The following is a 15,145-nucleotide window of genomic DNA, read 5'->3' as shown; positions in this document are numbered from 1 at the left end:
CCCCATACGAGTAAGTCTTCCATACGAGTTCACTTGTGGATTTCCATATGAGTTCACTGCATTTTCCCCCATACGAGTACGTTTTTTATACGAGTTCACCGCAAGCCCATTTTACACAGAATATTTAGTAAAAACGTCTAGTTTTTCAAAGGCAAAACATAGCGATACTGGATTACAAAATATAAACATTGTTGGTTTTATAGAACAAATTGTTTTAAAAGGTATTTTATATATAATTATCGCTAACCCTAACCTAAAACTAATTCTAACAAATATGTTGTTAACAGTTAAAGTTATGGGGGAAAATAAGGAACTCTTGATACGTATCCAAAAGCTTACCGCCCTGTGCAGAGCCGGCTCTACACAGGACGGTCTGTGGTAGGCTAAGGTCATGTGACGTGTATGGGTCATTGCAGCCAGCGCTACACGGGACGGCGCTGGCCAGTACGTTCATTGTGTGTACTACTGGTTGTGTTCTGTCAGTGTATATCAGTAAAGACCTCACTATAGACCTACAGATATATCAATATTATCATACATACATTTCAATGAGCTAACGGACATTGCTAACTTTAGACAATATAAACGTTTGTCTACCGTGTATATAGACATCGTTTTTGTAGATCAAATTTAATTCACTATTACTAATAGAGGAGTGATATCTGTGTAAAATACTGTGTACAATCAAAGTTGGGTGTATTGGATATATATATGAGAGAGAGAAGAGAGAGTGAGCGAGTTCTGCAACGTACATAGACCAGTAGCAGCCCCCACCCTCCAGTTAAAACTGTGCTTTTGTGTAATGATTTCAGTTACCTACCCCATTTCTGGTACTCACACTATGTACAGGGGCGTAGGCTAGGGGGGTTCAGGGTGTTCGGATCCATAACAGATATCTTTATATCTTTACAGTGTGCGATTTTGGTTAACAAAATTTAAGTGTCATAAGGACTCACTGTTTGCAAATCTTTAGAGCCCGCCACCAACCCAGCAAGCCCTGCTGTGCGTCTCCAGTAGAACAGAAGATACAATAAATGTTTTGCATAAAACCATGGAAAAGATCGCTATTCAAGAATGTGGTTTTCCAGGATTTTGAGATATATATTGACCGTGTCATTTTTAAGAATCAATGTAATTTGTACAAATTACTTTTACGAGCCATGTGGGCTTGTATGCTAGCCAAGCTAGAGAGTCCTATATGAGTTTTGTGAGCCTCGGGCTCCAGGACTCCTCAAAATCGCACACTGCTTTATATGGCTATATGGTTATACTTTTCTTATCCACAACAGATACCTTCATACTTATATATTTATATCTATATCTATATACATATATACACACAAAGTATAACAGTACTTAATTAAATTCATTTAAATTATTTACAAGATTAATAACTTGCAGCCCAACACTAAAAACCCATTAGAAAAAAGCTTTTTAAAAGGTAAAAAAAAGTACTGGGAAACGTCTTCTCTAATCGAAAGCTGGACAAGTATAGCTTGAGAGATTAAAGTTCACATTTGTAAACCTAGAGGTTAATTAAAGATATGGTTTAAACAATATTTATTCCCAATTGCTACACCTCAGTATTCAGTTCATCAAACACAATACATACCTTTATATCTATACCTATATATTTATATCTTTATCTATATACATATATACACACACACGTAGCATAACAGTACTTCAAACACAATACCAGGGCTGTAGCTAGCTAGCGGGGGGGGGGGGGGCAGTTGACCCCCAGAAAAAAAATCTGGAAAGCATTATAGAAACTTAAAGAACATTCTTTTATTAGAATCTTAACTGTTTAACTTTAAGGAGTTTTAGACTATTAACTACTCAGTTGCCCCCCCCCCCCCCCCAACAAAAAATCCTAGCTACGGCCATAAATATAGACCTTTATATCTATACCTATATATGTATATCTATATACATATATACACACACGTAGCATTTAAATTGAAGATATACCAGTATGTCTTTATAACTTTCAATCTATTAACGGAGACATAGTTCTACAGGTGTAAGAAAACTCTCAGGATTCCACAGTGGCACAAGTACGTCTTCATGATGGTTAATTGTATTCATGTTCATACATAATGGTGTACTATAGTACTTACGCCAGACAGTCACATACCAACAGATTATAATTAACTTAAATAAACAACCAATTAACCACTTAACCACAAGTGAATATGTACATGCAGTTTTATTGTGATGTGTTGACAGAATACAGGGCCGACTTGTGAATCAAAGATTGCTGCAGTTAATCCCTTAAGACTGGAGCAGTTTTGTTCAGGAGATCTGAGGATTACAAGCGAGTTCCGTTTCTTTGGGCGTGGAGGACTAAGAACGGATAACATCCCTAATGGAATGATGGAGGATGTTGAGCAATTTCAGCCTGATGTTGTTATTGTACAGTTAGGGGAAAATGACATTTCTGGGAGCAGTTCACCAAAAGATATATTCGATAAACTGTGTGCAGTAGAACAATCGCTCAAACGTCTCGGAGATTAGCAGACGGGGAAACTTTGAGAAATCTCACGGGCTTACCACAAGAGCGTATTGTAAGCAGAGAAATTCTATCAACAGACACCTCAGGAAGAAGTTTGGAAAACATGTGATTGGTCTGAACATCCAATACCCGGCCAAGTTCCACAAAGATGGCGTTCATTTCAACAAGAAAGGAACCGGAAAGTACTTTTTTAAATTACGGTGTTTGCGGGTTTCTGAGTAACTTGAAATTACGTATCATATATTCTTTTTTTTTTCCCCCGAGTATTATCCAAAATAAACATATACATTGTATTTATTCCCTTTACTGTTAATGTTTTTACCACCATATCAAAGTATATAAAATACTAGACCGCCCTGTGTAGGAACGTCCTGTACAGAGCTGTCTTCACTATATATATGTGGCAGATAATGTTTTAATATAGTGTAAATATGTAATTTGTTATTTTAATATTTCGCAGGTATTTGTCAGATATTGTTGTCTGCCAAATAGTATTTATTTTATTAGTTTTCTCAGTCAGATACCCTTTATCTGATTGGCTAATAGCACTGCATGCTTTTCACGTGCACATACTACATGAACAGCAGACATGTTTGACGGGTTTTGACAGGCGACAGATCAGAATACATTATAGGTACAAATTAATTTCTTTCTTTTAGTTAAACATTATTAATAATATATATAAATATATTGCTCACATACTAGCGAATTAATGCAGATAAATGATTACATTGTTTTGATAATAATATAACTAATTGTGCAAGTTCTAGTTCTACGACTAAGTATAACAAACTACTAAATGTTTTAAATTATTTCTAAAAAGGAATCATATAAATATATTATATCAATAACACTTAATTCTTCAGCGTAAAGATATGTTTGTATTTTAAACATCAAGTTATTTTAATATTTCCACTATCATAATTGTACGAAGATATGCGTGTATGATTTATGAGTGTATGCTGTGCCAATGTTTTATTTTGTTGCAGGTTCGTAAGCATCTGTAGTTTATGATGCTTAATAGTTTATAATTTATTCCCCAGGTTTTCACACACTGTCTTGTTGACCACCGGCATTGTTTACGCTCGTGTACCACATGCAGGGTATGACATAGTTAGTTAGTAATCAAGCAGTTATTTCAATTAATTATTAATCTTAAACCTCATTATAACATAATTGTAATATTTAATATAGTAAAGTATTTTTTTATTCTGACAACATTCCACAGTAATTTATTTTAAGTCAATTAGGTTAATGTATTCACTAAATCTCAACCATTTGTTATTCTTGTAATTACCTCCCCTTGGAATTAATTATCCCGATATCTATCATATACATGTAGGTGTGGACCAAAAGGTTATTCAGGTTTAGTTTAATCAAACAGATTGTTTGAGTAGGAAGATATTATATTTTAGTAGATGTTACTTATAACCGTGACATTAATGGGATACGAATTGAAATGTTAATATATATTTTTTTAATATTGATGACCTGTGATGGACATATTTTTATGATGTTGTGATTGACATGTATGATCGAACTATTTTTATGACGATGATTTTTATGACGCATACATGTAATTATTTATAATGAACGCCAGTTATATATTGGATATTTTATTCTTGCAGGGCGTTGTTTGCAATGTCATAATGAACTGTTTATGAAGTAAATCATTTCCAAACGTCGTGACGTGTTGTTTTCGTCCTTTGAACCCTGTTACATATATTTTTTAATACTCGCACACGCACACGTTATATATATATTTTTGTTTTTGTTTTTTGAGTATTATTCAATATATACATATATTTTCTTTATATACAATACTAGACCGCCCTGTGTAGGAACATCCTGTATAGAGCCATCATCACTATATATATTTTTTAATACTCACACACGCACACGATATACATATACACATATACAGGGCTTGCGCTGTCAGTAGCCAAATTAGCCACTGGCTAATTTTTACAAAAAATGGCTAATAAAATTTGCAAGTGGCTAAAATTTTGGCTAAGCCATTTTCTGTCTTCTGTTGTGAACAAATGGTTACATAATCTATTCGACACCTCAGACATAATAATACTACCAAATATTCAATTAGCGTAATGGCGATCGGTAAAAAAAAAATGGTGTCATGCAGAATTCAGCGTAGGCCTTATGTTTGCTTATTTTAATAATCACGGTTATTAATTTTAACGGCATGCATTCAACATGTATGACAGCAATGTCTGGAAGATTTGTAACTTGTTATTTTTACTTTGTAAAATCTTTGAACCAAAGTAATAAAAACAGCCCGACAAAGCATGTCAATTTTAATACACATGCCAGTTCAGGGCCGAAAGACATATAGGCTATCTCAAGGGCAGAGTTCAGCCAGACCGAGCGAAAACAAAACGTTCGCTAGACTGGTTTGTGCGCTTCAAGTTAAACCAAATGGACATGACGAGCACCAATCAAATAGTTCGCGAACATTAGGAAGAACGTTCGTTGGCTGAACTGAGGACAGCTCTCGGTGCGAATATACGTCACGCTTCAGTCATTTTAGCTATAAATTTGTAAGACTGTGAGGTGACATTTAATAAGTTAGCTGGATTTTAAAAAGACCGTACATTTTAATTTTATTAACGTTTTTTTTTTTTTTTTTTTTTTTTTTTTAAATAAATGGAGTATACTGTGAAGTCGGTATTCTTAGCCGAGGTATTTTGCAAGCAGAAATCACAAGCATTTAACACGACGCTGAAATCAACAGCAACAAAATGGCACAAATTATGAAATTGTTTGGGGTGGGGAATTGATGGGTCACTTAAAGAAAAAGAAAAAAAACTATTCAAATTAACATAAAGATTGCTATTTAAAGAAATAATGAGCTCTATATATAAAAAAAGCTCTCAAATTTTTATTTGGGAAAAAAGGAAGAAAGAAAAAACAACTACCCTCAATAAACATCCACCCACCCCCATATTTCTGTATGTTTCTTAATTTAATGTCATAAGCCTTAGAAGTAGGGGTGGGTATATGGGGTACTGGCTTCAAACTCTGAAGATAATGCATAACCCCATCCCCACCGCACCCAACTCCCGCTAAAAAATCGAAGTAATATATTAACTGCCCCTACCCCCATTGAGGTTTTGTTATTCCTAGTTATTCCAGTTTGTACACAATTAGCTGAAAAAGATACATTTTCATATTCATATACTCTTCAAAAGAAGAAACGCAAAACCACATTGTCGTAACATTTGGAGAATTGATTTAATTATTGAATGGTGAGTCTGATAATTACCAAATGTTGCAGGATTGTTCACAATTCACTCTAGTCCATTGTGAGTAAGTGATAGGACACACCACCAAGGTCAAGGTCATCTGGAGTCAATACCGGGTGTGGCCTCCGCGTGTGTTGACAACTGCCTGCCCATTGAAGCAACCAGAGTACGGATGACGTCCCGGGGGATGGTGGCCCACTCGGCCTGCAAGGCTGCTGCCAGCTCGGGCAGGGTCTGGGGCTGTGGTTGTCGCTGTCGGAGGCGTCGGTCCAACTCGTCCCATAGATGCTCAATTGGGTTCAAATCCGGTGATATCGATGGCCAAGGAAGGACATTAATGTTGTTGTTCTGTAGGAAAGCCGTTGTGAGACGTGCTGTGTGAGGCCTGGCGTTGTTATGTTGGAAGACTGCGTTGGCGTTGGCCATAACTGGAACGATGTGTGGCCGGAGGATCTGGTCAATGTAGCCCTGTGCATTCAGGTTGCCCTGCACGTGGACCAGGTCAGTTCTGCCAGTGTGTGAGATGGCTGCCCACACCATGACACTACCCCCGCCGAATCTGTCCACTTCCTGCATGCAGTTTGCTGCATAACGTTCACCACAACGCCTATACACGCGACATCTTCCATCATGACGTCGGAGCAGAAATCGGGACTCGTCACTGAACCACACCTGTCTCCATCGCAGTTGAGGCCATTGTCGATGAATCTGGCACCACTGCAGTCGGAGTCGACGGTGTTGTGGTGTTAAGATGACACCTCGAACTGGACGTCTGGCACGAATTCCTACCTCACGTAGGCGGTTCCGTACGGTCTGGTCGGATATCCTGCGCAAACCTGGTATTGCTGCGGCTGTGGAGGTGGCAGTAGTCAATCGTTCCCGAAGGTGGCGTACCCGGATGTAGCGGTCCTGCCCGGGGGTAGTGACCCGTGGTCGACCGGATCTAGGGAGGTCACGTGTTGATCCATGTTGCTGGTAACGGTCCCACAGTCTGGAGATGGTGCTTGGGGACACATGGAATGCCCTGGCAACGGCCGTTCTGGATTCGCCTGCGTCCAGTCGGCCGATGGCATTGTTTCTCTGCGGTTCACTGAGACGTGGCATGTCCTGGATTGTCAACTGTCGGCCAGATACACCCTGCACTTTTATACTGTCGGTGTTCATGTTGCACGTGCAGACAACGCACGTGCAGTGGTGACATGGTTTGCACGTGGCTGCGTTTTTGCGAATATTCACATTTTGGAACTTTATTGTACAGTAGCTGCGTTTTATCGAATGTAACCGTGGGAATGTGTTTGGGACATGCAATGACCTTATATTCACAAAGCATGAACTGGTAGGAAACATAAAATCGGAGTTATAACCCATTTGTACCCTTTTGCGTTTCTTTTTTTGAAGAGTATATATAAATACTCTATACAGTACTGCGTAAAACAAATTTGGCTAAAGCATTTTCAATATGGCTAATAAAAATTCCATTTGGCTAATATTTTGGCTACAGGTATTTTTGATCCAGGGTGAGCCCTGCATATATATTTTATTGAGTATTATCCACAATATACATTATTTTCTTTATTATTACTGACTTTCACCCCTCATATCTCAGTACACGTGTAGACAAATGTCAACTGGTAACCGTTCACTGCAGCATATACTATAGACCGTCCTGTGCAGAACAGTGCTGTGTAGGAACGTCCTGTACAGAGCCAGTAAGGTTTTGGTCCCTTATCATGGCTTATGGGACTCTTGACAGTATCAGGTCTTTTCGCCCTTATTCCCGATCGCCCCCGAGTTGTTTCGCCCCCATACCGGGTCGTTTCACCCTCTATACAGGGTTGTTTCGCCCTTATGTTTATGTTTGTGAATGATGAATAAATTATTTGTTTACGTGACTCTAGTTGCAAATCAGATATAGGTTATCAATTTGTAACCCTTTATCAACCATAAACACCATTTATATACATGTATATGTTATTATGTGCAATATTTTAAAGAACCCCTCCCCTCACACCATCCCAGTTCCTACGGGCCTGATGTATTTTATATTAATAAGTACAAAGACTAGCCTACATAATGATATTGTCGATAGGACATATTAGTTATAAAGTGCTTTGGGTGTGTGTGTGTGTGGGGGGGGGGGGGGGGGGGGGGGGGACTTTTTCGCAAATATGCTGAAGATGATTTATGATGAAATATTAAAAGGTCCATTTGCTTCAGTTTACATTTAAATACATGCAGTTTTCTGCTGTCTGCCATTTAGTTTTTTTATGGAATACTCTTCAAGAGGGGTGAAAGACTAAAATATTAATATAAAATCAATGATCTCTACTGGTATCTTTAAACAATCATTTAATATTAATAATAATAAAATAATATGACGTCATCACATTTGCATTTATATCATAACATGTCATTACATTCAACGGTTGTTTGATTAAATCATATCCTTTCACCCCTGTTGTAGAATATTCCATAAAAAGTCAAAATGGCAGACGGCACAAAATTACATGCTTTTTGCCCTATGCGATCTCAGCGAAGTTGATACAGGTGACATGGTTATCATCTAGTATGTGGAATCCATGCCATTGTAATTGTTTTTTCAAGATTTCTGTCTGGACAAAATGTGGGTAAAATCTAACGAAAAATAAAGGTAGGAGCGTGGCAGGCCATCGGTCTACAGGCTGGTAGGTACTGGGGTTCGGATCCCAGTCGAGGCATGGGATTTATTAATTCAGATACCGTCCAAACATTTTGTTTCGACTTTACGTTTACGTCTACAACCTTGTTGCCTGTTAGGTGACTATTACGACAAAATTATGGGTAAAATAATTTTTATATACCAAATTTTGCATACTAGTACTACCCCAATACATAGGGGCGAAACGACTCATAACGGAGGACGAAACGACTCATTCTAAGGGCGAAACGACTCGGGGCCGAATAGAAAGGTATGCGGTCAAAACGGCCCCATGATGAAACGGCCCTGAACATGTAAGTCAAAACGGCCAAAGAAAAAAGTTAAAACGACCAAAGAAAATGGTCAAAACGGTCCCATTAGTAATAATTAGTAATCAATATAGCCTATATCACAGGCAGTTCAAAAAAATATATAAAAACAACCAAAACAACGGAATCACTGGTAACAATTTATTAGCCTACACAATGCAATTAAGACCACCAATTAACATCACTGATAGCCCGACCCAGCCGTGCCCCCCGGACGAGTTCCAAGTGGAGCTACTTGTCGGAGATGGGGGGGGGGGGGGAGGGGCGTGCATGCCCGCCCTGTAATTTATTATTTTAATAATTCAATCATCAAAACAAAAAAGGGAGTAGTGGACCGTATAGATCCTCCGAGTGAGTGCATATCGCCTGAACAAGTTCTTAGTGGCTACAACGTGCCTATCCCCAATTAATTTAATAATTATTGTACCACGCTTTGGTGTCGGTCCCTTTGATTTTGAGCAAGATATTACATTCCCCACTAAAAACTCACTCAACCGCCGCAATAACCGTGGTCTAACTAGACGAATCTCTCGTAAAAGGATGATGTAACTATAACTTAAACTGATTTATACCATTATCTTTGTGTAGATGAAACACATTTTTAAAGTATTATATCTAAGGCCGTCTGGACTTTTTTCAAGGGCCGTTATGACTTTTTTAATTTGGCCGTTTTGACTTTTGTTAAGGGCAGGCTTTCAAGCAAGATTTTGTGAAAAATAAGGGCTTTTTTTAGGGCAAAATTCTTAAAAAATAAGGGCTATTTTTTTAGGACTTTTTAGACAAAAATAAGGACTGAAATTCAATAATCAATATAAAAGAAAAATATTCTGTACTCACCTCCAGGGAGAACATAAATTTATACAAAAGCTAATTACCAACTCAGAAGATCATGCCAATGGTCATCAACAGCGATATTCAGTATATCAATACAACCAGATTAAAGTAATCTAATATGGTGCAAATCCATGCTGAATATGATGCTGATAACCACCAAGATGTCTTCTGAGAAATACATTAATTCAACATATTCATTATCTGAAAGTATACTAAGGCTAGATTTAATTAATTCCAACACTTATTTTATGTTGCATTTATCAAAAAAATTCAAAATTTTGGATTTTCACCAAAAAATTGGGGCTTTTTAGGATTTTGAAGCTTTAATAAGGAATATTAGGGCTGCTGTCAAAAAATAAGGAAAATTAGGAAAATAAGGGCCCGCTTGCAAGCCTGTAAGGGCCGTTTAGAAATAAGGGCGAAATGACCCGGATTCTCTTGACATCTTCAAATGGCAGAATACTTGCGCTTTGGCGAGGGTGACAATATAATCAAGGTAAAGTTAAAATAGTCAATGCATGTTGTTGGAGGTGACTAGACACGAGTAGAAAAACTGACATATCACGAAAAAGAGTCTAAGAACAGACAAGTTGCTTGTGATGACACGCCAAGAAAACTACAACGGAAACAGATGACTACAACCTAGCAATTGAAAATGTTCAGACGGCTGATATCGTAACAACACTATTTGAAATAATAAGATAAAAGACATAATGTTTTAGCATGTTGTGTATTTAACTATTGCATATAGATCTTGAAACAAAACCATTAAGGTGAAATATTAACCAAATTACTTTCTTGAAAGTCGCGCCTTCCTCCATTGTGGATTCTTCTGTGGTTAATTTCTTCTATTTTTAAGTTCGCACATCGGCACTCCAAGTTTATTTCATTTTAATGAAGAGCTTCGGAGAAAAAAATAAAATTAAAACATGTGATGGTGAACGAAAAATCGTCAATAATATATTATCCAATCGGAAATGCTCTCATGTTTACGTGAGATGACATTGACAAGCTCAGTGAAAATATTCGGAATATTTCGGTCGATTACATTTTTGTCCGGTGATGATTCGCGTAACTTACCGAGGAGTTCTGACGGATTGACAAAAAGCGTAACGAGGGAAAACGACTTTCATTCCGAACAAGGGAGCAGTCTACTCAGTAAACATGACATGTCGAGAACCCAACACGGATAATTATGTTTCTGGTGAAACGGCAGTACCAAAGAAGAAGAAACAGATTAGAGTATGGATGGATGGATGGTAAATTATGTTTCTCTTTTATGACTGTTGCAGGCAAAATGAAACGATCGAGTAGGGATTAGTGACCGCGTTGCTGCGGCTTGTTCTCTATAATCAACAATGTCGCTCGGCGTCGTGATGCATTTCACCGTGATGCCAACTGTCAGTTTCACTGTGTTGGTCAACTGACTAATCAGCCTGTAAGGGAGAGGTGGGAGTGTGGCACAAATGAGAACATTTTAAAAAGTGTCCTTTTTAGTTAGCAGTTTTCCTCCATTTTTTTTTAGCTGTGTCCTGATAAATTATTTTTTACTGCCCTACCCCACCCCCAAATTATGTTATAGTCCGTCCTATCATCGTACAATTTTTATTATTATTTTTTTTTTTTATTTTTTTTTTGGGGGGGGGGGTTGTGTTTTTTTGTAAATAATTTCAATTTGGTTTGATGCAAGAACAAAAGTAAAAGTTAAAAAAAAAAAACCCAACAAAACAACAATTTTTGTGTGCAATTTAGAAACAATCGGCTCAGAAATAAATAACTTGGAGTAAAATCCATAGTACTTATGAAAAAAAGGTGTTCTCTGTGGGAAGGACTATAGACAAGGCAGTGTAATAAGTTACTATATAGTACATCCAAGCCTCCATGATTGAACAATGTTTTGTGTAGCCTAAATAATATTGATCAGATTTGATATATTAGAAAAAAAGTAGGCTAAGTGTTTTGGAAAAAACCCGACCCAAAACACCACATTATTTTTGTGTGCAATTTAGAAAATATTTGGCTCAGAAATAAATAACTTGTAGTACAAATACTATAGTAAGAAAATGGCACTTTATGTGGGATGAAATATAGGCCCAACTTGAGACACTTGTAAATGATAGGTACCATAAACTACATACATGTATGTATAAATCAACGGTTTGAGATGAAATTTTGCATTAATTTTTGTACTTCTAACCAGTTGTATTATGGAAAGTTGATTGGTTGCAGACAGATTATAATCTATGATCGACCGTAAAATTCAAGCCAACTCCTAATACTACAATGTTGTTGACAGGACTGGCTCTATGACTAGCCAAATTTGCCAGTTGCAGATTTGAAATACAATCAGTGCTAAATTTTGGTGCAATTTGGTGGTTTCCGCAGGTGAATTTCTATTTTACTTGCTACTGTACTTAAAAAATGGACTGCTTAATTTACACTAGATACTATAATCCAGTATCATTCCGAGTTTTTATTTGACAGGTGTTCACATATTATAAGTAATATTGATATTTCAAATAATACAATATACTAGGGTTCGAAATAAGCACTTGTCCTGACAAGTGAAAATCTGCTCGGACAAAATGTACCTTAGTGGTTGTCCAGTGGACAAGTAAAAATGTTCAATGAAGTTTCATTTTAAACAATGAAAATCCCTTTCCTTATACTTGAATAAAACAAACTATTTATTTGGACAAAGAAAAATATTGTTGGACAAGTAAATGTTTAGATATATTTGTCTGGTGGATTAGTGAAAAATTCTGCTTATATTTCTATCACTGTATACATGACGATGTGTAATTAAAAAATGTTGAAGATGAACTCTTTTTTCTTTATTTTTTTAGTTTCGACATGGTACATTTCGGTCACGCTAATGCTTTGAGACAGGTATGTAAATATTCATGTTTGTTTTGTTTGTAAATATACACCACAGATACAGTTTGTTTATTTATGATACATTTTGTGTTTTTCGCAAGCTACGTGTAGTCCATGGTTAAGAAAATATTTTTCCAAATCCAACCATGTTAAACATATAATTAAATATTTCTAAAAAGGTTATTAAATAATATAATAATGAAAGTAAAATTAACTAAAGGGATAAATAAGTGAAAGTAAAAATGGCTATTGAGTAGTATTTAAGTGACTAGGATAAAGTGAAAGTACAACTTATTTTTGAAAGTACATGAAAGTAAAAGTTCGACTGTAAGTAACAAAGGAAATATTACCTTTGATAAACATAATTAAAGTAATTTAATGTGAAAGTAACTGAAGGCACCACATCATCCAGGGTTTTATCAGCTATGTTTCTATACTCTTGATAATTGGTACCATTCCCCACCATTACCCAAAGACAATTTTAGAGTAAAAAATTACCAAATCAAATCCCGTAGACGACAATAGTACCGTATTTGACCGGAAATTAGCCCATGTCTTTGAATAAGCCCCCCTCCGTTTTGATAGCATTTAAGAAATTAGGCCCTCATTCGTAAATAAGCCCACCCCCAACTTCGTCACCTTATAAATAACATGAAACTGCAAGTTTGCTCAAAGTTCATTTAAAAAGTCATACCTCCTGCAGATAATTAAACACAAATGTAACACAATATTTTACCACCAGTGAGATTTAGCAGTCTAACAGTAACAGTGTATAACATAGTTTCCAATTTCATGCCTGCAGTATTTCTTTGAAGTACACAAGCCCAAGTCTGAACCAAAACCAATGTCTATTTTTACCACCACACTGGGTCTGCAGTTAATGCTAATTAGGCAAATACCTTATTCTGATTGGCTAAGAACAATGACCTAGATTGACAATTCTTTGTAGTGTAAGCTGGCAATCTAATTAAAATTAGCTCCACTATTACATGTGGATCTAACACCAGCCAGTTGGAGCTCATGTCCACCAATCAAAACCTTACTTGCAGAATCCTGCCAGTGATTTAAAACTAACAACACTGCGTAGTCCCCAATGTCCACGTAACATTTCGTCTGTAAATAATAATTTAAATATTGACCAATCACACTTCGCCTTTTATAACGTTATTTGGGAGCATACAAATTCTAAAAATATTGGGCGAATCTATTTTAGTGGCCGCAGTACAGCGAACCATACCAATACGTACGGGGTGGGTTATCAGTCTTCAATTTTACATTAAAAATTATTTATTTATTTATAAAACCCCCCAACTAAATCAGTCTTCAGTTTTACATTACAAATTATTTATTTTATAAAATAAAACACGTTTTACGGCATTCGTAATTCACACGAAACATGTCGTATACCCTCAGGATAATTCGGAATGTTTTCAAATTATTTTTAAATCACTGGCAGGATTCTGCAAGTAAGGTTTTGATTGGTGGACATGAGCTCCAACTGGCTGGTGTTAGATCCACATGTAATAGTGGATCTAATTTTAATTAGATTGTGTAAGCTGGCTGCCTGTGTCAGAAATGTGTGTATACACTATTGAGTTTGTTAATTGCTGTTGTTTTAAGTCTTCTCAGCATTAAATTTTGGATGTAAATAAACAGAACTGGTAAGTAATTGTAACATGGAAGGTGTGTTTCTGATAATTAGATACTAGTAAAAAAACCAATTTAATTAATAAACAATTATTATTTATTAATAACAAATGGAACACTAATTAATAAGTGCTACTGAACGTTTTTTGTTTTCTTCCTAGTTCATTTAATTATTATTATTATTTTTTTTTTTTTTTTTTTTTTTTTTTCTCTCAACAAAACTGGCCCCTTGTCTGGGAATAAGCCCACCCCATGCTAAGTTCACAATGAGTTGTCTTGGCCCCCCTGGGCTTATTTCCGGTCAAATATGGTAACATATGTGGCTAAAACCCCTACCTACAGCGTAGCAATCAACATAAACGCCACAGATATAAATACAACCACCCCTCACCCTTACAGTGAATCAGAAAACATTGGGGGTCATGCAAGGCTGCTCATTTGTGAAATAATGGATAGCATCTATGACTACCCTAGTTTCGCATAAAATCGAGTACTTTTTTTACAGGTACCCCATGTATATGTTTCAAGCACACGGCTACTTGACACAGTGGTACTACATGTAGATGAAATAAAACTGCATACATTTTTGCCCGGATGAAACAGGATTTTTTTTACAACCAACACACTCACATTTATCACCAATTACAGGACTTGTGGTGTTCACTTCTCTATAGGTGCACCTTAAACTTTGACCTAGCCGGAAGTTATTTGGTTTAGTACTACCTATATAAAGATATATTTTGAAAACAATACATTTATGTAACATTTGATAAACACGCATTCCCTCCCCAAAAACACTTCATAATTAATGCAGTATAGATATATTAATTTGAATAAATTTATACAAGTACATGTATAGTATTACTGTTTTAAATTGTAACTTAGCTTAATGAGATGTTTTTTAAATGAAACTGAAAATTCTCAATGTTTTATAAAATGCCACTGAAATTCCTAAAGGCAAAGCCATGGGAGTCAAGTCAAATTTGAGAAATGAAACCCTGTC

The 15,145-nt window shown here is 36.4% G+C and overlaps 2 protein-coding genes across 4 annotated transcripts in view; one reads left to right on the top strand and one right to left on the bottom strand.

The window, feature by feature from the left end:
• The window catches only part of LOC121378298 (centromere protein X-like), a 41,415-nt gene that overhangs the window by 20,642 nt on the left and 5,628 nt on the right, over positions 1-15,145 (bottom strand). The window contains exon 1 of one of the 2 annotated variants that reach the window (XM_041506406.1): positions 10,413-10,598. The exons of the other annotated variant lie outside the window; for it this stretch is intronic. Within the exon in view, the coding sequence (XP_041362340.1) occupies positions 10,413-10,439 (27 nt within the window). The 5' untranslated portion in view covers positions 10,440-10,598. Of the gene's footprint in view, positions 1-10,412; positions 10,599-15,145 lie in introns of those variants that run through there. 2 annotated transcript variants of the gene reach the window in all.
• LOC121378297 (ethanolamine-phosphate cytidylyltransferase-like) overlaps positions 10,705-15,145 on the top strand; it is a 55,329-nt gene continuing 50,888 nt past the window's right edge. The window contains exons 1-2 of one of the 2 annotated variants that reach the window (XM_041506402.1): positions 10,705-10,877; positions 12,465-12,507. In XM_041506402.1, coding sequence (XP_041362336.1) covers positions 10,783-10,877; positions 12,465-12,507 — 138 coding nt within the window. In that variant the 5' untranslated portion in view covers positions 10,705-10,782. The remainder of the gene's footprint in view (positions 10,878-12,464; positions 12,508-15,145) is intronic. The other variant, XM_041506403.1, reaches the window with a different exon arrangement.

The sequence above is a fragment of the Gigantopelta aegis genome, chromosome 8 (genome assembly GCF_016097555.1).
Source record: "Gigantopelta aegis isolate Gae_Host chromosome 8, Gae_host_genome, whole genome shotgun sequence".
NCBI lineage: Eukaryota > Metazoa > Mollusca > Gastropoda > Neomphalida > Peltospiridae > Gigantopelta > Gigantopelta aegis.
Note: the sequence above shows the minus strand (reverse complement) of the source record. Positions and strands in the feature narration are given on the sequence as shown.